The sequence below is a fragment of the Protopterus annectens genome, chromosome 13.part0 (genome assembly GCF_019279795.1).
Source record: "Protopterus annectens isolate FY-2018-M chromosome 13.part0, PAN1.0, whole genome shotgun sequence".
Lineage (NCBI taxonomy): Eukaryota > Metazoa > Chordata > Ceratodontiformes > Protopteridae > Protopterus > Protopterus annectens.
In genome coordinates this window covers 809,476,431-809,501,057 of record NC_056747.1, presented here as the reverse complement: position 1 = coordinate 809,501,057, position 24,627 = coordinate 809,476,431, and the positions used below count along the sequence as shown (strand labels likewise).

Sequence of the window (24,627 nt, the reverse complement as noted above, 5' to 3'; positions counted from 1 at the left end):
GTCCCTTCTTCCATGACGTCAGGTCGTCAGGGGTATAAAACATGCAACCGAAGCCATTACATCAGTTTTTCATGCCCCAGATGTCAGGTGCCCCCCTAATGGGAAGCAATTAAACATAAAAGCACAAAGATATACCTCCAACAAAAAAGCAAATACACCAAAAAGGATTTTAAGTATAGTAAAGGAAAGTAGAGGTATAGCCAAAAGAAGTTAGGGGGCTGGAGGGAGGGTAACCAGGACTGCAACAGTGAATACACTCGAACATCTACATTTATGGTAAGTGTACACAACTGTACTATGTTCTTCATGTTTCACTGTTGCAGTCATTACATTTGGGTAGATTCCCAAAGCTATGGTTGGGAGGAGGACTTCAGATAGCATTAGGGCCCCCTATAAGGCCCTGCAAGACTGCAGTGGCAAAGCCAGCTCTGGATTTAGAGAAAATTGGCAAATGATAATGCTTGGTGAAAGTATGTACAGAACTCCAGGTAGCAGCTTCTAGGATGTCCCTGGTAGGGACACCTCTGAGAAAGGCTGTAAAGGTAGATGCAGCCCTGGTGGAGTGAGGTCTGATCCCCTGGGGGATAGGTTTTACATGGTGCTTATAGCAGAAATGGATGCAATGGCTTATCCATTTAGAAATGGTTTGCTTTGAAATAGCCTTCCCCTCTGCCCCTGCAGCAAATGCCACCGGCATTTGTTCAGATTTCCTTTGAGGTTTAGTCCGGTCCAAGTAGAATCTAAGTTGTCTGTGCACATCTAAGGAATGCAGTATCCATTCCCCTTTATTCTGTGGATTGGGAAAGAAGGTTGGCAAATGAATGGACTGATTAAGAGCCACACTGGATACCACCTTGGGCATGAAGGATAGATTGGTTCTGAGGGACACCCTGTCCGCATGAAAGATGATGAAAGGCTCCACTGCCATAAGAGCCTGTAATTCAGATACCCTTCTAGCTGAAGTGATTGCTAAAAGGAAAGCTGTTTTCCAAGAAAGAAATTTTAAGTCTGCAGTAGCAGCTGGCTCGAAAGGAGGTAGAGTGAGTTTCTCCAAGACAAAGTTAAGGTCCCAGGCTGGGGTTGGAACTCTCCTGGGTGGTCTCAAATTTTTGGCCCCTCTGAGGAACTGCTTGAACAGTGGATGAGAGAAGAGGGAGGTTCTGTGTTATAATGAGCTGAAATGACTGAGATGTGGATTTTAATGGAGGAAAAAGACAGGTCCTTGTGAAGCATCTCAGTTAAGTATTGTAAAATCTGAGGTAAATTGGGCACTGCTGTGCTCATGCCTTGAGACTGGTTCCAGGCACAGAATCTTTTCCATTTTTCAGCATAAGACTTTCTAGTACTAAGCCTCCTTGCCTCTAAAATGATATCCATCACAGGTTTGCTGAGGGATGGTAAAGGAGAGATTAAGTAATTAGCCAGGCTGCAAGGTTCAGTGTTGGAAGCTGAGGGTACAGAATCTGGTTCTCCTGCTGAGACAGCAGGGAAGGAGTCTGAGGTAGGTGCCATGGAGATGATCATGACACACTGTGCAGGAGGGGGTAGCAGTGCTGGCATGGTCAGTCTGGAGCAATCAAAATCATCCTTGGTTTGTCCTGTTTGATTTTTAATAGTACTTTGGAGAGCAGAGGCAGAGGGCGGAAGGCATAGACTGATAGGTTTTTCCAGCTGAAGGACAGAGCATCCACTTTCCAGGCTTGTTTGTGGGGAGTCCTTGTGAAAAAATTGTCCAACTGGTAGTTCTGGGGAGAGGCAAACATGTCTATATCTGGGCTCCCCCATTTGCTTGTCAACATGTTGAAAATCCTTGGTTCCAGTTTCCACTTGTGTGGGTCTATGAGGTTTCTGCTTAGTCCGTCTGCCAGTGTATTTAATTTTCCTGGTAGGAACTGAGCTTGTAGGTGCACTTGGTAGCTCAAGGATGTGTTCCACAATGCCAATGCTAGTCTGCAGAGGGAGTAAGAATGTGTACCCCCTGCTTGTTTATGTACCACATAAGAGTGGTGTTGTCCGTCTTTACCATTAGTTGTCCTAGAAGAATGTGGTCCTTGAAGGCTGTCAGAGCATTCTGTACAGCTAACATTTCTTTTTGACTGATATACAGGTGCATTTGACTTGGGTTCCATTTGCCCTGAATGCACTTCCCTGCCAGGTGAGCCCCCCATGCATAGTTTGATGCATCTGTTGTTAGGGTTTGGGCGGCAGGGGGTGGTGTGAAAGGTAGTCCCTTGTTTTGGTGGCAGGCCTCTGCCCACCAAAGGAACTCTAGGCGTAGGCAAGGTATGATATGAATCATTGTTTCTAGGTCTTGAGATTGTTGACACCATAGGCTTTTTAGATACCACTGTAGTTTCCTCATATGCAGTCTTGCACATGGAATTAGAAGAATGCAGGAGGCCATGAACCCCAAGGCTTGTAGTATTTGTCTTGCAGATAGCAGGGTTTTTGTGGCCACTTGTTTGAAGTAGGTTGTCAAATGAATTTGCTTTTCTGGTGTGGGAGAAGCCATGTGGGAAGTTGTATTCAAGCTTGCTCCCAGGAATATAATTTGTGGACAGGGTACCAGGTGTGATTTCATTTATGTTGTACCCCAGACAAGTTAGAAATCTTTTTACAAAGGCCAGATGATTCAAAAGTATGTCTTGGCTTTCTACCTGAATTAGACAATAGTCCAGGTATGGGTATATTTGAATATTTCTTTGCCTGCAAAATGCAATAACTGGAGCTAGGCACTTTGTGAATACCCTGGGTGCAGTAGATAAGCCAAAGGGCAGTGCAGAGAATTGATAGTGCGTGTAGCCTGCTTTAAAGTGTAGGTATCTTCTGCAAGATTCCCTTACTGGGATGTGCAGGTATGCTTCTTTTAAATCTATTGCTGTCAACCAGGCATCTTTGCCTAGCAAAGGAAGTAATTGGTGAAGAGTCAGCATCTTGAATTTTGGAATCTCCAAAAAGGTGTTTAGAGTAGACAGGTCCAGGATAGGACGCCATGAATTGTCTTTTCTGGGTACCAGGAAAAGTCTCGGGTAGAAACCTTGTCCCTTTTCCTCTTCTGGTACTAGTTGTATAGCCCCCATGCTTAAGAGAGAAAGTGCTTGTTTTTGGGCCTCTGCCCACTGATTTGGGGGTAGGTCTGGCCACCCACTTGGTGTTGGCAATGTGTGGAAGTGAAATCTGTATCCCTGGGACACCATATTTAAAACCCATTTGTCCCGGCTAATGAGTTCCCAATTATTTGCAAGAAGAGCAATCTTTCCCCCCAAAGGGGCAGTCAGTTGATAAGTGCTTGGAAATTTTAAAAGGAAGTCATTGAGACAGTTTACCATAGGAGGGAGTCTTATTATTCCCAGACTTGGAAGTGGAGGCCCCCCACTGCTTAGTTCTGTGAGTCCCCTGGGACTGAAACCTGGGGTTTTTGCTGTGTCTGGGTTTGGCTTAAGAAGACCTGGAAGGGGCTGGAAAGGGCCAATTCTTAGAGGGCCAGTGCCTACTAAATCTAGGAGGCTGAACTTGTAAAAAATCTTGAACAGTTTGCATAGATTTACTTTATCTTCCATCTTTTTAAGAACTTCCTCAGCCTTGTTGCCAAACAGGCGGTCCTGATTTAAAGGAGCATCCAACAATTTAGCTTTAACATGATCAGGCAAAGATTGCTCCTTAAGCCAAGCATGCCTTCTGATTACAGACCCAGTAACAGCAGCCCTGCAAGAGGCCTCTAATGAATCAAAACCACATTGCAAAGTATGTTTTCCAACTTGTTCAGCAGAATGCATTAAATCCTGTAATTCTTTATTTTCCACACAGTCAGGAATCAACATCATTTTCTGTTTAAGCAGTCCAATAATGTTGCTGATATTTTAACATATGAAACTGGCAGTTTAAAGCCCTAATGGCCAAGGTTGCAGAAGTGCAAACCTTCTTACCCCATTTATCCGGCGCCCTGAAGTCTCTATCAGAAGGGGTAGGATTTTTAGCAGTAGAAGCCTTAATGCCCTTGGGCCCCTGTGAAATAGTCTCTGGATCTGCAATAGGATTTTTGAAAAGGAACTTGTGGGACTCAGGGACCCTGTAGTATCTGTCAGGTTTTCTGGGAGCAGGAGCCAGGGAATCAGGGGCCAAACTAGATTCCGAGAAAGCATCATCAACAATGTCTAGTACAGAAGGAATAGCTAAAGGCCTATGCTGATGTAGGAGAAGGAAATCCCTAAGCCTCTTTTTTGAATCAGAAAAATCTTGGCTTTCCCAGTGGAAATACTCCCTTACAGTATGTAAGGTTTCCCCAAAAGTAAAATCCTCAAGAGGGGAAGCAGAGGGAATAGAGTCCTCTGCATCAGAATCCTCATAAGTAGGTAAGGGCAAATCCAGATCATCAGAAGAATCAGAAAAAACAGAATCCTGATCAGAAGGTTCATAATCAGCTTCAGTCCTAGGCCTCTTAGAAGGGGGTGTTGGCTACCCCTGATTAGAGTTATTAGATCTTCAGCCATTCTTATCATTTGTTTTTTAAGCCTAGAGGCCTGAGCATGTGGCCTGGGTGTTGGTTTTTAAGACATGGATTGAGATTTAGGCCTAAGTAAAGAAGGAGGCGGTTTAATATGCAAGTCCATAGGCCTGAATACACCCTCAGAAGCCTGCGCAGCGGCTCCGGACCCATCCAAGTTATAGACATCCGCAGGTTCCATAGCTGAAGCATCTCGCAGCATACCGGACTCCAAATGGGTCTCAGTAGAGGCCTGCGAATCAGAAGTAGTGGGTATCAGGGGTTGCAAAAGCACCTCACTGAGAACCGGCGAACTGGCGACCGGCTTAGGAGAAGCGTCGTCGGCAGTTTTGGACTTCGGCAGCCTGTCTCTGTCTTTATATTTGCATTTTTTCGGAATCCCGGTAGTCGGATGGCTAACTGATGACATTTCTGGATAATTAAACCGAGAACCGGAATATTTAGTGGCGAAAATATACCGACGACAGACAGTGTGCTGATTAAATAAAGCACAAAACCGACAGCAAGGTACGTCGTAGTCAGGGCCTAGGCAAGGAATACATTATGAATGAAAATCTTTATGAGGTGTTTGTTTTCCACAAGTAATGCAATTATTAACTTTTACTGACATCGGTAAGGAGCAAGAAGAAGTTTCCCCCCCTTAGCTTTAGTTGAGGACTTCGGTTCTGAAACTCAAAAACGAAAATTTCAGGAGTCGGCCGAATGGCACTTGCGAACTAACTTCTTCTGCTTTGGGCACCGCACGGCAAGAAAGACTGATGTAATGGCATCGGCTGCATGTTTTATACCCTTGACGACCTGACGTCATGGAAGAAGGGACAGCAACCGACGCAGGACCCAAGTCTTTGTTAATCAGGCCGACTGAGGGCTCCCTGCAAGCAGATAACCCAAATGTAATGACTGCAAAAGTGAAACACGAAGAACATCAGGTAAGCATCTTCAAGTATCTGGGAGAGGTGATTGAGGAGAAGGGAAGTCTGAATGAGGAGGTCAAAGTTATAATTATAGGAGCTGCAGTCACCTGGCACAGAATGTCAGAGAAGGTGTATGACAGAAGAATGCCAAAGAAGATGAAAAGAACTTGTACAAAACGGTGCGATCAGTACTACTGTATGGTACAGAAACCTGGGCAGTAAAGATAGAGCAGTTAAGGAAGCTACAGGTGATGGAGATGAGTGCCTGAGACAGATGGTAGGATGCACACTGTGGGAAGACGAAGAAATGAAGAGATAAGAGCAGAAACCAGAGTAGCTCCAATTGCAGAAAATGTCAAACAGAACAGATTATGGTGGTTTGGACATGTGCAGAAAAGTAAGAAAAAAATCTGGTGAAGAAGATTTGGGACAGACAGGTAGAAAACAAGAGAAAATGAAGGCATCCAGCAAAGTGCTGGATGGACTGTGTAAAAAAAGTCCTGTGGACAGTCAGGTATGAGTGTCAAAGAAAGTAGGAGAGTGGCACTAAACAGAGAGAAAGATGAGGATAGTTGACATGACACCCCTACCCCATGTACAAAATTGGAAAAGGGGGGTTATTGATGATGATGAAGATGAACAAAAACATCCTCCAAGTCAGACAGAACTAGAGGAACAGGAGAAGGTAATGGAAATTCTAGTTGCAACAAATTATAATATTTTTGGAGGGACTGAGAAACCTCACAGTTTTCTCACTGAAAAAACTAATTAATTCTAGAAAAAGTCTTAGAGAAAAAGAATCCCACACAGGGACTATCAGATACCACAATCTTCTCATAATTTGAATCAGAAATCTGTGGAGGTAAAACTGTATCTGGCCATTCATATCACCCTGCAGGTTCAAACTCTTGAATCTCTTCAGGAAAACAGGAGTCCCATTCTTTTCTTACCAGAAACAGTTTTAAAATATGAGTCAAGTGCCAGCACAAGATCCTGAGCCAAACCTAGTAAATTAATCCTGTCCAGAGAGACTGAAGCAGGTGAAGATATATGTTTAGTTTTCTGCTTCTTTTTGACAGGAATTCTGAAGAAACAAACCCAGAAATGTAAGTATCAATCTCCACAGCTTTGGACACAACGTTCTGGTTCAGTAGGTGTCATTTCCCTGGCACCTTCTCCCAGGACTGACAAGAGTGGCTGTCCTTTACTCTTTAATGTCAAAAAGCCACAGGGGGATAAGTCTGGCCTTCTGTTCATGGTGGATGTAGGGACTACACTAGAGGGATTCAAAGAAAAAGATGAGTGGTCTGAAGTATCACTTTTGCCCAAAGCAGAGCTATCTACATGCAGCTGAGACAAATACCAGCCTGCTGTAGTGGCCAAGGCTACTTAAGTATCTTTTTTTGCAGCTGAAAGAAGGCACAACAAAGTAACTGGTACTTTGATCCACAGTCATGACGAAATGATTCCCAGGGAAGCTTAGCAGCAATAGTCAGTAAAACAGGTGAAATGTAAAAAAGCAAAATTTTTCCAGAAAAAAAAAACAGTAAAACTTATTTCGAACACTTACTTTATTCTCAGAAAGTAAAATGACAACAGTTTCTCCACAAAAAAAGTAGTTTTAAACAACTTTAAATATTTTTTATCATAAAGTAAAATATACTTCCATTTAAAAGTACATTTAGGTCATGAGACAGTCAACAAAACCCTTATCCTTGCATAAAAGTATATAGTTTACAGAAAAAGTAAGTTTTCTGTGACAAAAGATAAAATGGAAGTTTTTTCCCCTGATGGGAACTTATTTGCCTAGCAATGGAAAAATGTTAGCCAACTGTTGATCCTTAAAAGCCTGCAGGGGAGTTCTCCCTCTTCAGTGGCAGGAAAGCTCTGAAGGGCTTAGCTCCCAGACCTAATTTTAGTCAGTTCAATTTGAACTAACTAATGGCTTGGATGCACAGAAGGTGCCCTGGAGCTTTGGAAGCTGGATGTCTGTTATATCCTAAGCAGGATATAACCCATATAGCTTAGGCTATTGCAGCAGTGATCATACTGATGGGCATTGGTGTTACTCTATGTGTGTGTGTGTGTGTGTGTGTGTGTGTGTGTGTGTGTGTGTGTGTGTGTGTGTGTCTCTGTGTATTATACATATAGAATCTATGTCACTGGATCAATGCATAACACATCAACACAACAATTGAGCGATACCCAAAACACTGAATTTAAACAGCTCCATCAAAATAACTGAATACCCTTAAAAAAGTAAAAACAATGTTTTTGTGAGAGGCAAGCCCTTTTGCAGCCCCCCCCCCCCCCCACACACACACACACATGGAGGGGACTGTGCACCACACATTCCACTACTACAAAAATATCAACTTTGAAATCTCCCACCAGTGAAGAAAAGGACATAGTCCTTTATCCCACTATCTGGCAATCTGAAACAAAAAGCACACAACAAGCAAAAAGTTAGCAGTTTACATAAAAGGGTACATACCATTCACTTTTACTACTAAACTCTAAAGAGCTGTACTTTGTCAGTTAGTAGCAGCAACCCAAGAAACAAACTTTGATTTGCTGCTCTGCAAAATTAAATTTCAACAAAAGCTGGAATAAATGTAAACATGTGCATATGTATGTGTGTATATATATATATATATATATATATATATATATATATATATATATATATATATATATATATGTGTGTGTGTGTGTGTACACTCTCACATGCACTAACACACACACATATATATGTATGTATATATATATATATATATATATATATATAAATATATATATATATATATATATATATATATATATATATACACACACACACACTTCACTGAGGTACATAAAACTCAAATCAAGGTTAACATTAAAAAGTTATAAAATGAAATAAAATACCATCAGGAATACAAAGGCAATCTATGAACTTAGACTAGCATCAGAAGCCACAGATAATTACAAATCCTTCTTTAGTTATATTAGGAAACTAAGGAATAACATCCAACATTGCTTAGAAAGTATCAAAAATGGTATAACCTACTCAGTTCCAATAGCGATAGCCAACATGCTAGCAAACAAACTCAGTGCAAATTTCACCCCCAAAACAACTACATAAAGCTCACATATCCCAAAGGATATCACCCACCCCACCATAACCAAAGAACACTTGCTAAAGGTATTCTTCAAAATGAAAAATATATCATCCAAGGGGCCTAGTAATACACTGGATGCCTGAGAAACAGCACAAAATATGCCCTAGTGAAGCTGCTCCTATAGCCATTCACCCTGAGATTAGCCATTGGTTTTTCTCTTGAAGAAAGGTGTACAGCTGTTGTAATACCATTTTATAAAGGTGGACCCAGCACTGATCCCAGAAACTACAAACCCATTAGCCTCACTAGTCTCATCTGCAAAATCATGGAATATATTATAACTGTCCTAATTAATAATGATATCAAAAATTGTATAAGGCTTTCTCCCCAGCAGTTGAGCTTTGTCAAGGGTAGATTCTGTCTAAAGAATCTGGTCAACTTCTTTGAGAGAGTAACACAAGCCATGAACAGTGGACAAACTATCCATATAGCATACTAAAATCTGGCTAAGGCTTTTGACACCATACCATATGCTAACATAATAAAAAAAGCTGAATGATCTCCAAACTGACTTCTAAGTACCTATGTAGATACAAATTGGATGATGGCTAGAGCCCTTGTAGAGAGGTAGTCAGATGTGTCCTCTGTAAATATGAAGGTGACCAGGGGTGTTCCTCAGAGCTCTGTGCTGGGACCCCTACAATTCAGCATGTACTTTGCAGATCTCCAAATTACAAATGGGTATTTCTGACTAACCAAGTCTGCAGATGATCCCACAGCTTATCCTAATAAAATGAGATCAGGCCTTTAGCCACTCAGTCTCACCATTCTGACAAGACCTCTGATCTGAGACTGGTTATTTGAACCCTTGCCACTGGCAGCACAGCTGGAAGTAAAACGCCTACATCAGTATGCTGGCTCAGCAAATGCAAAAGTTTGTAAATAAATGTTAACATAAAAATAGTGTGTCTTCAAACATTGTCTTTTATTACATCATGCTAAATAGGGATTTTTTAAAATTTAATCTTGGTATAAGATACTAGACTGCTCTCTACAGTCACCTAATAGCAGACAAAAATCTCTGTTCACAACCTAGTATTCATTTCAACAAAATTTAACATCTAAACTTTAAAAACATATTAATTTTTTCCTTCTTGTGTTGACAGAATTCGCTGGTCATTTTTCTTTACTATATTAAGACACAATATTTATAAAATGATATATAAACCATTCAGTGCTGTAACTGGTGAAATCATTCTTCATGTATCTTTTCTGAGCAGGAAGCAGTGTATATATATATATATATATATATATATATATATATATATATATATATATATATATATATACATATATATTCATATCTATATAGTACTCTATGATTTTTGCAGAGAAATATACCTAAAGGACTCAGCAGAAGCAATTCTGCTATTATATGTTAATTAAAAAATGAGTACCCTTACTTCTTTTACTTACAAATGTCAGAGGAATGCCATTTTGTGCCACCTTCTCCTTTCTATAAAAATCATCTGTTCTTACTAATATCATAGCTCTAGCTCCAACAGTGTGTGCGTGTGTGCGTGTGTGTGTGTGTGTGTGTGTGTGTGTGTGTACACACACACATATATATATATGTATATATATATATATATATATATATATATATATACAGACAGAAGTTGTTTGTATATATTTTTTATTTTATTTATTGATTTGAAAATCAAGAGGTTAAATTGGTCCAAAGACCCTTTCGGCAATGACCAAGGCACAATAGCAGTTAAAACTGGTTATAGATTTTACAATAAGACAAATAATTAACTTAAATGACATTACTACGCCTTTAACATGAGTTACAACAAAAAAGTAGATTAAAGCATTCAGACAGACAAACAATATTACATAGGTTCATAGGCTGATACTAGGTTATCTGCCCTAGGGCATTTATAAGCCTAGTCAGAGTGTGTTTGGCTTTCGCCACCCTTTTAGATTAGTTGACTGTGCCTTTGTATAGTAGGTCACAGAAGAATAGCCCTTTTAAGTTTAGTTTACTGTGCCTCTGTCTAGTAGGGACACAGAAGAGATCCCAGGGGTAAACCTACGATCTCCCATCCATTCATCAAGATTTCTCTTGAAGAGGGTCAATGAGGGGCTCTGCCTAACATGGATTGGGATTTTGTTCCAGAGTGAGGGGAGCCTCTGGGATATGAATATGTCCCTCCAGCATGTCCTATTTATTTCTGTGCTGCGGTTTAGGTCCCTGGAGCATGTAGCTCTAAGGGATTTAGATTTCCTGAGGTGGAGCATGTCCATTAATTCAGGGTTGGACATGGCTTTATATGTCAGGCACAGATCGCCTCTGAGTAGGCGGTAAGCAACTGAGTAGAGCTGGAGTTTCTTTAGCCTAACTGAGTAGGGCATCTGTTTGAGTCCCTTGATCCTCTTGGTGAGGTACTTTTGGGGTCTTTCCAGTTGCTGCAGGTGTCGGGTAAGGTACATCCCAAATGGGGCATTGTATTCAATTATGGGCTTGATAAGTGATGAGTAGAGGGGCACAATGACCTCTCTTGATCTAGATGTGAACACTTTCATGATACGGTGGGCTATATAGAAGGTCTTTCTAACCACTTTGGCAACGTGATTGTCGAAGGAGAGATTGCTATCTACTTGGGTCCCCAAATCCCTAATTACTTCTTCCGTACTTAATGGATTACCACCTATGTGGTAATTTGTGGGCACTTTGTTTTTTCCAAACAGGATGACTATGCACCTTTTGGTATTTAGTTATAGGCCATGGCTCTGGCACCAGTTATCTGTCTCTGTAAGACCGCTTTGGAGGATGCTTGTGTCAGTCGGCGAGTCGATTATAGCACCCAGTTTGCAGTCATCTGCGAATCTGGTCAGCCATAGTCCTCCTGTGTTAGCCTGTACCTCAGAGAAATATATACCGAACAAGAGAGGTCCCAGGACTGAGCCTTGTGGAACACCACTTGCAACTGGTTTAGAGTCAGACATGGCACCTGCAATTCTGACCATGCAGGTTCTATCCCTGAGCCAGTTTGCAATCCATCTTGTGACATAGGGGTTGACATTTAAGCTGATGAGCTTATTTTTGATGCCCGAGTGGGGTATTGTATCGAAGGATTTTGCGAGGTCCAGGTAGGCTGTGTGGACTACCTTCCCTTCATCTATGGCCTTGGTAACTGTTTCAAAGAAGTTGACCAGGTTACAGATGAGACTTTGTGTACAGAATTACAGTACAGTAATTTCAATGAATTACAACTTTACATATTCATAGCGATACAGTTCTACGAAGCATCATGTATAAGTAGATAGCATTATATCTTCATTAGCATTTAATAATAATGTAATAGTGTATCTGTAATTCTTATAGTTTAACATTTATTTTCTTGTTTCAAATTAATAAACACATGCCATTACTATTATTCAACAAAAACTAGAGTTGACATCAGTGAGCAGCTCAGTTCCTTTTTCTTGCAATGGATGTGACTGAAAGAATGGATTCTGAAACTATGACTTAGACCACAGGAAAATGTAAATTAGCTAAAGTCTGTCATTAAGTAAAATGTACTTCCATGGATTTTTTTTCAAAGGGCATCTCATTGTTTTTTAACTTCTCTAGTCTGCAATCAGAGAATAACGTCATCCACTGGGTAGCATTTAGTCTTGAACTACAAAAACAAAAAAGCTATTGTCATTACTCACTACAAAGCATTCTTGTATTTTTGCATTTTATGCATGGGTGCCAGAACCATAGAGCCAGGGGGAGGGGAAGCCCCCCCTACTTTTACAGCTGCAAGACCTGTCGGGAAAAATTAATGAAGTGGAGTTTTCATGCTAACGTGGATTCACGAGCAGACATTAAACTAACTAAACTAGCTGTTCTTGCTGTCTTATTGCTCTGTTTTACAGGAGTTATGCCGCTGCTGTTCCGTTGGTGCTGCCAGATCCAGAGTCATGCCAGTAAGGAGAGTTTTGTTCTTTTATTTTCAGGAGTTATGCTGTTCCTGTGTGTGTGTGTGTGTGTGTGTGTGTGTGTGTGTGTGTGTGTGTGTGTGTGTGTGTGTGTGTGTGTGTGTGTGTGCGTGTGCAAAATGCCCCAGTTAGGTATACCTGGTGGTTAGTGTTACTCCACCCATACCTCCCCTTGTGATTCAGGCAGTTGAGTCCATAGCTCTCCACTGTCCAACTTTTCAAAGAATATTTGGCTCATACTTTTGGTCTCTTCCTCTTAAAATTTGTGTTTTTTTGGCAAATCAGTGAGAAGTGAATTCACTAAATAATGATAGCTTTTTAAGTTTCAGTCTTCCTATCTTTCAGGAAACACATGGTAACACGAAACACTTTATTTTAGCAACTTTCTAAGATTATACAAGCAATATTTAAAATGTGTCCCTGGTTTTGGGCCTTTGCCCCCCCCCCCCAAATAAATTTTGGCTTTTTCCAGATTTTTTGTGCTGCGAAGTTGAGAGATTTAGTTCAGCATCAAATTTTACAGGGAGCTGAGAGCTTCAGGGGAAGAGAAGTTTAGTGCTACCTATGCTAATTCATTTGCATTGTTAGTAGCACAACAGGTAGTATACTTGCTTTTGATGCAGAAGGCTGTGGGTACTACTCCCACAGTATGCAGGTGGATCGCTGATACTGCACTGTGCTGTACTTTAATGGGTGTAGATGCTGCAGTCCTATGAATGCTATCCTTAGGAGGAGTTACCTAGTAACTATGAACCCATTATCAGTTTGCCATCCATTCCCCATTGCAAATTACTAGCTTATCATTTTAATGTAGCATAGGCAATTTATTCTTCAAAGGCAACAGGTGCTTTATTTGTAGATGAAACAATGAAATATAAAGTTGTTTGCTAGCAGCAACCTCTTCATTAGTTACAGATCCCTTTAATGTGGAATTATTTAGATGTCTTACTTCTGGAGACATTTTGCATATTTACTGATATTGGTAGATTGTAATGACAGAAGTTTCAGTGGCCTTTTATGGTTGAAATTTTCTGAAATGGGTAGTTTTGTCATTATTGGGTCATACATTTTGTTTCATTGCTTACTAGAAGACTGTTCCAAACTACAAATTTAAAACACATTCTAACAAGTGGTACTGTATTACACAAGGAATATAATTTAATAAAATCAGGTTAATACAATCAGGAAGGTGAATCAAAGAACGTATACATGTATGCTTGCTCACAGGATGCAGGAGATCAAAATAGGGGAAGAGACCAGTCACCAATGGAGTCACCCAGGGTTTGGTGCTGGAACTTTTTTCTGTTTGGCATATACATCTCAAAAGTAAAAGGAAATACCAAACGGCTTTGGCCGACTAAGTCTGAGATGACTGCAAGCTAGGAGCAGCTATTGAACCCCCAAATGACCAAACCATCATGCAACAAAGGTTTGTCCTAAACTCCAAGAAATACATTAGTGTATCCTTTGGGAAGTCACCTACTCCAGTGAACTGCCAAATTGACAATGCCCCCTAAGAAATGACCAAGTTGTTTGGCATTTGGGAACTTGTGTGTACAGTGACTTAACTTTTGACCAACATGTGTCCAGAATCATAAGAAAGTATTTTTATACTGCACCGCTTATAGACAAATTGATTGTGACTAGCTTGAGGGATGTTATTGTCCCCCTTTACAAAGCCTTCATTAGGTCAGTCACTTTGTATAATGCCCACTTTGGCATGTATCTGTCCAGACCCATGCAACAATTGGAATACCCACAGAGATACCTTACTAAAAGGATGCAAGTCCTAAACAATAGGTCTTGCATGGACCACCTCAAATATTTATCACTATACTCAGTATCCTACAGAGTACTTAGAGGTGACGTGTCTGGCATACAAGGCATCCTCTGACCTAATACTGATGGACCTACTGAACATCAGCAAGTCAAGTGGCATCAGAAACATTCAGTCCAGGTATCTAAACTGAATGCTGTAGAGAGATGGATATATATATCACAGAGGCTACCACTGTTCCCAAACAGACTATCCATTTAAGTAAAACAAAGGTCATCCCTGTCCATATTCAAATGCAACTTAGATCTAAGGATGGGTAATAGAAAATTTACTCCAGGATTTCCCCTTGTGCCACTAATGGATAGAGGCAGTTCCTAAATGCTACATCCCTTACATGGGTCCCCTTAAATTATATATAGTGTGATCACATTTAATCTCACTAGGGCTAATATACAATTATCAGCCATGGAATAGATAAGACCAATCAGGAAATGTTAATTCAAGCAGAAAAATGTAAATTGGCTAAGCTTAAAATGTCCTCCAAGTGAACTTATGTTGTGGTAGTCAATAGTTTTTAAAAAAGTGCCCTTTGTAGATTACTAAGTGCCCATCCCCATCTTCAACAGCTTCCGGCGCCTCTGATTTTATGTCCACTCTTGTATATGTTAAGCTTGAAAGTAATTTGGTATAAAAACTACCTGTCCAATACTTAACTTCATTATCTGTCTATAGGAAATTTATACCACACTCAGCCTCCCAAACAGATACAAACAATGCCTCACTCATGGTATTCCCAATCTAGCTACCTTCTCTGAAAATCACATCTGTTGTGTGAATAATAATGCATCCCTCCATAGATTTTAATGATCTCTAAACAAAACACTCTGCTTTAAATTAGGCTGTCACCCCATTTAACACATTTACATCCTTTATAACTCAACCACCTGGCTTAAGTTTAAAAATGGACTGATACTGCGTACTTACTTCAGAGTAGGCAAGACTTTGTTCAGTCTTATATCACCTACCCCTTCCTCTCATTAGTCTGTCTTCCTTAAGAAAGCCTGCTCTTGCATCCAAAAATATCAGAATATCTGCCATGTCACTACCCACATTTCCTTGCAACTCATGGTGAGACTGAAAAATTGAACCAGTTTTAACTTTAGACCTGTTCTTTACTTTCAAACGCAAATGTTTCATAGTAGTTTGTATAGAATCAATCTTTCAAACATATTTGTAGTTTATTCCACTCTAGGTGTATTACACACACACACACACACACACACACACACACACACACACACACACACACACGCACACACACACGCACACACACACACGCACACACGCACATGCCTCCTGTTCTGCCATAAATCAATTCCTTGTGAAAAATTACTTTTGTCTGGCTTCTTAAGCACCTACACATCTGATCAGTTCCGACTGTAACTGCAGAACAGTTTATTTTACCTGTTGTTGATTGCACGTTCTCTGCATTTTGTCATAACTGCTTACTCTCTAGCTGTATTTGAATCAGTACTTTTTGGTTGACTAGTTGTATCTTGATCCAGAGCCTTTAAACACAATTCTTTGGCTCAAAGACAACTTCCAAATCTGTCAGATAAGAGACAACTAATGTAGAAAAATAAATAACAAAAGAAAGGTCATGCTTGGTCATCCGAATGCACAAATTAATTCCTCTGAAGGCTGTTTAGAGTATCAGAAACAAATTTAGGGAGACAGAAACAATGACTGTAGTGTGTCCCAGATAGAAAGCATATCAAATCTTTATACTGAAGCAGGCACAAATGACAAATGAAGGAAGCCTTGCCCACAGAATTTTATAATGTAAAATGTCAGTCAAATGAAACATTTGTACTGGCTTGCTGTCTTACCTCTACCACAACATTTTGCACTAGGTTTGAGATAGTTGAATGCGTGGCACTTCTGAGTTTCATTTCAGTCGCTTTGCGGGCCACAACTTGTCCAAAAGACTTTCTGGCACTTTTTTCAATATTTCTGTAAGTATCATGAAGAACATACATTTATTAGGCTCATTAATAGCTTTGAAGATTTCATGTAATTGTTCAATATGAAGCAAGTGTAGTAGACTTCCTAGGCAGGAAACTAGAAATCAATGTTTTACTGTCAGTTTATTGTGGAAACAGATTCAAAAATCCAGCAACTTGATGTGTATAAAAGTATTCTAATTCAATTAGTTGATAACACTTTTAGTCAATATGCAAATACCTGAAAAAAAAGAAATAACTCCAAGTGTATTAACCATTTTGCAAATAAGTCTATAATTACATACTGTAAATCCAAAATCACTAAGACTTCAGCTGGTCAAATAAATGAAATAAAAAAAGACGCATGCATAAGGAATAACATAAAAATGGAACTGTATATCTCAGTCAGCAGAGGACGAGGTAGAAATTAAAGCAAATAAAGAAATAAAGCCAAAAAAAACATATGTTTCAATATGTGTATCCATACCTATCAGATGTCCATGATTTTGAAGAATGTCCCTGATTTTTTTCCTGCCCCCATAAAGGTTTCTGATTTTCTGATAAATCATTCAGGATTACAGCCAGGTCGTGCCAGACATTTGTTTTATACATCTTATTGTTCATAAAATGCATAGTAATGCAACACCTGTTGTTTTATTAAATTGTGAATTAGAGTAACATTTTAAAATTGTCCCTGATTTTGGATCTTTGTTTCATCATTATTTTTGGCTTTTTTCAGACTTCTTGAGCAAAAAAAGTTGAGAGGTGTGCACACATTACTTCAGGGAACATTATGAAGTGCTGTCTTAAGACTGCACTTTGAACATAACTCAAATACAATGATTAGGAAATCAGGAATGCAGTAATAAAATATTCAGAAGTTTTTAGACAAATTGGATGTCACTAGCAAACATGCTACTTCAGAAAAAAAAAAATAAAACAAAACAAAAGAGGAGTCTAGTGAAATAATTCCCCTCATGAGATGCATCTGTAAAAGAAAAGTACTAAGTAACTTAAGGGGTACATGTATGACTTAACCTGCATCTATTGTAAGCATGTGCAGTACATTTCAAAAGAACACCACTGTACACATCATATACTTCATTCCACCTTATAATGGTTGGGGGGGGGGGGGGTCAATGACAACTACAGTTACTATTTATCATATAAAACTGAGCAAAAATTTAGTTATGAAATTTTGTTAGAGCTGGAAGTTATGCAGTAAAATTACATATGAAAATGGTAAACATATATCATGTTAAGGAATGTCTGTATATCAACAAATACGGGGGGGCAAGAGTTAAGAAAGCAGATAAGCTAAAAATGAAGCCAAACTGAAATAAGTGTACTAAAAACTTTGTTTGCTGCTTTATTTCATTTTTTTAATTTTTTACTTCTGCTGCTGACCATGAGATAAATAGTTCTGTTTTGGGGAACTTACACACTCACAGATGAAATCCACATGTATTTCATACAATTTCCAGGCTTCCTAATGGAAATGTGAAATTCAGTACTACAAGTCTCGACAATTGAAAAATGTAACTGCAATTCCTGAAGAAAACAGAAAATTCTGAAACTTATTGCTACAACTTCAAAGCATTTTGCAAATGGGGTTTATTCCACCTGCACCCTCTTCCCAGGTGGGGAGCTGCTCTCCTACATCCCTACAGCTTATACATATTAACTTCACATTTACTGTACTTAGAGGTACTGACATACTACAGTTTCAGAGTACATATTCCCTTAGCTGCTGCTTCTCATTCTCAAAACACTTTGTAACATGTACTCTGAGTTGATTGTAAAACATGCCACCTTATAACTAATTCTAACAGAGTAATGTGCTCCGTGAAATAGTCCTTACAGAAGTCACCTGCTGAGTATCTGCATTCTTGAAATACAGTGCTTTTTGTAGCACATTTTAATGACACTGAATGTCTGCATACTTGTGCATTTCAACTACTCTGTCATAATGCAGCATGCATGTACGGATTATAACCATCATACTTAGCTATGTGTTCAGTAAAGTATTGTATCAGTAATCAGGAATCCGTAAGTAGAACATGCTATCATATTTGCCATTATGAACAGATACACTTTGTATAGGACTTCAGAGAAAATGAAGTACTATTCTGTAATGTCCAACAGTGATAAAAATAATGAGAAGTCATAGCCAAATATAAGCAAAAGGAGTGCTTCACTTTGTTTTATATATTTGCAAGTATCAATTGCTTTATTATCACATAGAAACAATATACACCAACACAATCTTGACTGTTAGACAAGCAATATTTTCTAATACCTGAAAGTGACAAGTAAAAACTAAACGTAAACTACAGAAATGTTTCACTTTATTTCACTGCAAATGTCATTTAGTGAACTGTTTAATGAGGAAGCAGCACATGGTGATACAGTCTTGAAAATTTAACAACTACTATTCTGTGATATACAACAGTAGGAAGTTACAGCCAAATATAAGCAAGAGGAGTATTTCAGTTTATTTTACCTGTTTACAAACATCAAACTTGGACGGCACAGTGGTACAGAGGTAGCGTTGTTGCCTCAGAGCAAGAGGGTCTCCAGTTCGATTCTCGGCTGGGGTGCCTGCTGAGTGAAGCCAGCATGTCCTCCTTGCATTCATGTGGGTTTGCTCGGGTTTCCTCCCATGTTATAAAAACATGTATCTGGAGTGTTTCTCCCTGGGCCTCTGCTGAAAATTGGCTTTGTTCCAAGTTGGACTTTCCTGGTTAACAAATGATAAATAAAAATAAATAAATCAGCTGGTATGCAGTTTGCTGGAGATGTACCATAAAGCAACATAATTTTAAAGTTTTGACAATATCTAGTCTTTAATACCCATTAGAAGTAAAAAGAAGTGTAACAGAAGTAAAAAGAAGTTATGTCCTTACCATAACGTTCCATGTGGAGTGTTCATCTCGCCTTGGTTATTACACATGGGTTCGGAGCCGATCCTCGGCTCCGTGCCGGCCGACTGCAAGCTCTGCATTGAGAAGAAGCTCGAGGACATCTAATACCCACAATCCCCCTCTGCCTTTACCTCAGATCTAGTTTGCAAGCAAACCAGACATACGCACGCACACATGCCACTATATACATAATATACATATATAGAAACATACCCTGAGTATGATAGTAACAGTACTACTGCAACAGCAGAAGGAGAATACTCCAGACCAGGCACCAAATCGAACGTTCTTCCTAAGGGTGGGAAGGGTGGGAGTGTAATAACCAAGGCGAGATGAACACTCCACATGGAACGTTATGGTAAGGACATAACTTCTTTATGTGAGAGTGTTCAATCTCGCCTTTGTTCTTACACATGGGTAGCGTCCCTAGCTCCATGATCCTGAGGAACTCAAGGGAGAACGTTCTTGAGCACAGTGGAACCAAAGGTTGCCCTATCCCTAGAAACCCTGTCCACTTTGTAATGAGAGATAAATGTATGTGGTTTAGCCCAAGTAGCAGCCGCACAAATAGTGTCTAAAGGTAAGCGAGCTGCGTGAGCCAAAGATGTAGACACTGACCTGGTAGAATGTCCTCTGGGTTTTGCAGATAAAGTTTGGTCAGAGGCTTCATAAACATATGTGATACAGTCAGTTAGCCATTTAGAAAGAGTTCGTTTTGTAACTGCAAGACCCTTTCTGCTGTCAGCAAAAGCTACAAATAGTTGATCAGATTTCCTGTGATCTTTTGTTCTATCCAAATAAAATCTGAGTTGTCTATGGACGTCTAGTTTGTGCAACATATACTCCAATTTATTAGAGTGGTTTTAAAGAAGGTGGGTAATTCAATGGACTGATTGATATTACTAGAGGAACAAACTTTGGGAAGAAAGGATGGATTAGTGCGTAGGGATACTCTGTCAGAATGAAATATTAAATAAGGATGTTTGACCGAAAGGGCCTGAAGCTCAGACACTCGTCTAGCAGATGTAATGGCCACTAGAAACAATGTTTTCCATGATAAAAATTTCAACGTGCAACTTGAAGCTGGTTCAAAGGGTGGCAACATTAATTTAGAAAGCAACAAATTTAAATTCCACGGTGATGTCGGACTTCTGACTGGTGGTCTGATATGAAAGGAACCTTTTAAAAAGGCTTTACAAAGTCTGTGAGCCATAATAGGCGCACCACATTCTTCTATATGATAGTTAGAAATGGCAGCTAACTGTACTCTTAAAGTAGCCGGGGAAGCTCCTTCATGAAATAATTCAGTCAAGAATTCTAAAACCTTGTTTAACGGAGCTGTAACAGGGTCCAACTGATGTGACTCCGCCCAGAAGACAAAACGTTTCCATTTACTGGTGTAAGTCTTTGTAGTGGAAACTTTATGAGAAGCTACCAAAATATCCTGAACCGCCGATGAAAGGGGAATTGACCTGGCTAAAAAGGGAAGCGGAGCAGCCAAGCTGCTAGATGGAGAGATTCCAGAGATGGGTGAGGAACTCCTGACGAATGAGTCAGTAGATCTGGCTCTGGGTCCAGCATCCAAGGTCCCCGAATGCGGTGATGCAATAGAAAGGGAAACCAAATTTGACGAGGCCAGAACGGAGCAATGAGAATTATAGTCCTCTGAAGGTTGTTTGCTTTCTGTAGAAACTTTGCAATCAGGGGAAATGGAGGAAAAGCATATAGGAGACCGGGGCCAATCGTGCACCAGCGTCCCTGGGGACTTCCCTGGAGGGTAATAGGGCAAAGTAGCTCCTGCATTTGGCGTTCATTGGAGACGCAAACAGATCGCAGGTAGGCTGGCCCCATTTGCGAAAAATCCTTTCCGCAACTGACTGTTTGAGGGACCACTCGTGAGGCAATAGTATTGCCCTGCTCAGCCTGTCGGCTATGACGTTGGATGACCCCGGGATGTGCGTTGCGATCAGAAAGCGACCGGTGGACTCTGCCCATTGCCAAATTCTCATGGCCTCTCTGCATAGTTGGTAAGACCTGGTTCCCCCTTGCTTGTTTATGTACCAGACTACTGACATGTTGTCTGTCTGAACTGCAATGGTCCCTGGAGGAAGAAGGGGAGCAAAGTGTTGCAACGCCAAGAACACTGCCCTCAACTCCAGAACATTGATGTGCAGATTGTACTCCAGATAGGTCCATTCGCCTTGGACTGTCTGTCCCTGAAAGATGCCCCCCCACCCTATCAGGGAAGCGTCCGTGGTTATCGTTGCTGACGGTGTGGGTAGCACAAATGGTCTTCCGCCGGATAGGTTGCAAGTCTGTAACCGCCACCCTAGGTGTGATTTGCATGTTTTCGTTATCAATATTTCGTGAGTCAGTGGAAGTTGTTGGAATGACCATTGTGCAAATAGAAGCCATTGTAGCACTCTCATGTGCAGTCTTCCCAATGGTATTGCTATGAGAGAAGCTGCCATGAGACCCAGAACTTTCAGAACAATTTTTGCTGGGGATTTTCTGGACGACAGCAGAAGGGAAATGTTGAATTGAAGTGCTACTATTCTTTCTGTCGGAAGTTTTAGAACTAACTGACGAGTATCTAATTCCGCTCCTATGAATAAGATATGCTGTGATGGCTGTAGCAAAGATTTCTCGAAATTTACTGAAATGCCAAGGTGTGTACAAAGTTGTAGGGAGTAATCCCTGGCATGTATCAGTTGACGCCTGGTGGTGGCAGACAGGAGCCAGTCGTCCAGATACGGAAACACCTGGAATCCTAGGCGCCTCAGATGAGACGCTACCACTGCCATGCATTTGGTGAAGACCCTGGGGGCTGTGGTCAGACCAAAGGGCAGGGCTCGAAACTGATAGTGACTGGCTCCCAGCCGGAAGCGCAAGTGATCTCTGGACGCCCTGGCCATTTTGATGTGGTAGTATCGTCCTTCAGATCTATTGAGCACATCCAGTCGTCCTTCCGTAAGAATGGAAGGATCGATTGAAGCGTGACCATTCGGAACTTTTCCTTCTTGACAAAGGTGTTGAGATGACTTAGGTCCAGAATTGGCCTCCAGTCCCCTGTTTTCTTTGGAACTAAAAGAACCTTGAGTAAGTTCGAATCCTATTTGGTCCGCTGGGACTGGTTGGATGACTCTTTTTCTAGCAGCTTTGAAATTTCTGTAGCTGCTGGGTCTCGCAGATGGGGTGGTACATCTGGGAGTTTTCTCTTTGGAATGGGGTGGATAGAAACGGGATTTTGTAACCTCTGGTAACAATGCTTTTTACCCAATTGTCTGAAGAAAGGTTTTGCCAGGCCTGAGGGTATAAAGCTAAGCGACCCCCGACTGCCTCCAGAGCAGGACAGTCGGGCCTCCTCTCAGGAGTGCTGAAAAGGTTTGCCAGGGAGGTTATCCCTGTCACCTTGGTTTTGCGGACCCCTCTGCCGCCAGGGCGGCGTCTTCCACCTCTGCCCCCCCCTCTGCCTCTAGAGGGCATCACCCTGTGTGTTTGGAAAGACCCTTGGGGTTTTGAAACCACATTTTCCCACCACGTTGCCCTTTGGGGTACGGTCTGGAAGGGGTGGAAAAACGGACTCCGACAGCAGACAGAGTCTTTCCCTCCTGTTCACACCGGGTAAGGGTCTCCCTTACTTTTGGGCCAAAAGTGCGGCTCCATCAAATGGGGCGTTAGTAAAGGAAGACTTGAAGGCTTCCAAGCGAACATAAGCGCATCCAGGATTGCCTACGAAGAGCAATCGCTGAAGCCGCTGCCCTACTCGATCCTTCGGCTGCATAGGATATCAGCCTCATGGACGAGTTCACAATGGACGTAAGGGTGTTGAGATGCGCTGTAACTTTCTCTGAGACAGCGGCATCTGTAGCACCCTGGAGGGTATCTCCCAACTCTTTGACTAGATCCCTCTGTAAACGTGTAAAATGGGTCAAATAGTTCAGGGAACGCATAGAAAGCCGCTGAACTGAAAATGCGCTTCCCGTATCTGTCCATGGTCCTAGAATCTTTGTTAGGCGGATGGACAGATGAGGAAGACTCCGACATCTCCTTTTTCGTGGCGCTGCCACCACCATGGCGTCTACGGAACTCCTTTGGTAAGGTAAGCTTTGTCCTGTGGTGCCGTGATGTACTTATTTGGCTTCCTAGGGACAGGTTCCACCGTGTCAGGAGTTTCCCACGCCCTTCGAGCAATTAATTCCATTAACTCATCAAAGGGCGGAGTGACCCAGGAGGAGGAAGGACGGGCACCAAATGCCTTCAGCAAAACTGACTCATCCTCAGAAGGGGGGAGGGCTTGCCAGTCACCTCTCTGTTTAAGGATCTCCAAGATGTCAGCAAAAGAGACATCCTCTGAAGGTGACTTAGGGGACCCTTCTGACTCATCTAAGTCAGTATCAGATGTCAAGGATTCTTGTGGAGAATCCAAGTGTCTCCTCTTACACAGTCTTTTCCTAGGAACTTCTTCGTGGGGAGCATCCGAAGAAGCCTCCGAGGAAGAGGGGGCACCCTCCAGGGGTGGCTGAGACACTGGTGCCCGGCGCTTGGACGTGGCCGTGGGTGCAGAGGAGGATAACGGTCCTTTGCGGGGAGGAGAAGCTGTACCTGCTGATGTGGTTGTCTGAGTAGACAACACCTTCCTCATGAGGTCGAAGGCCCCGGGTCCTGAGTCGAGGTATCTCCGGTTCGAAGAAATGGGAAGAATCCCGAAACAGGAGCCGAAGGCACCGACCCGAGGACGGAACCGAATCGATCCGTGCGAGGCCCGAGAGGAGAGTCGGAACGAAACATCGGTCCGACTCGGTCCCGGAACCAAGGACAGATCTTCGGCCCGAGACTCCGGTACGGATCGGATGGAGTCGAGGTAAACGGTGCCGACCGAGAAAAAGCGGTTCTGGCACCGAGGGCTCCACAATCATCAGGTCAGCTTCTTCCGGCTCCAAGACTGAACAGGTCTCGGAGGAGGAACAGATGGAGATAGTGGCAGGCCTTCAAGTCTCGACATCAACTGAGAGGAGACCGAAATAAGCTTGGACAGGGCCGTATGCTCCATAAGTTTCTGCACCACACGGTCCACGACGGTGTCGGAAAGGGCTCTAGAAGAACGAGTCGAAGGGATCGAAGACGGCGCCGACCTCAGCAGAGTCGGTGGAGGGAGCTCCGTCACCGGTTCCAAGACTCGAGGCTCGGGAACTGCCAACAGTTGAACACTCGGCCCGAAGTCTGTGGAACCGGTGATCTAACTAGACTCGAAGAGCTCGGAGCCGATGACTTTGGCTCCGACGCCGACCCCTTCAAGACTTGGATGCCTGGTCTGAAGCATCCAGAGCCTCCTGGAAAGAGGGTTTCAGCAATCCTCTATCCATCAGTTTCCTGCGCCTATCTGTCATGACCCTCCCACTAAAAGAGTG

General features: G+C 41.7%; 1 protein-coding gene across 1 annotated transcript in view; it reads right to left on the bottom strand.

Annotated features, from left to right (window-relative positions):
• Positions 1-24,627, bottom strand: part of LOC122787969 — a 1,400,032-nt gene that overhangs the window by 385,887 nt on the left and 989,518 nt on the right. The window contains exon 7 of the mRNA XM_044054898.1: positions 16,179-16,302. Within this exon, the coding sequence (XP_043910833.1) occupies positions 16,179-16,302 (124 nt within the window). The remainder of the gene's footprint in view (positions 1-16,178; positions 16,303-24,627) is intronic.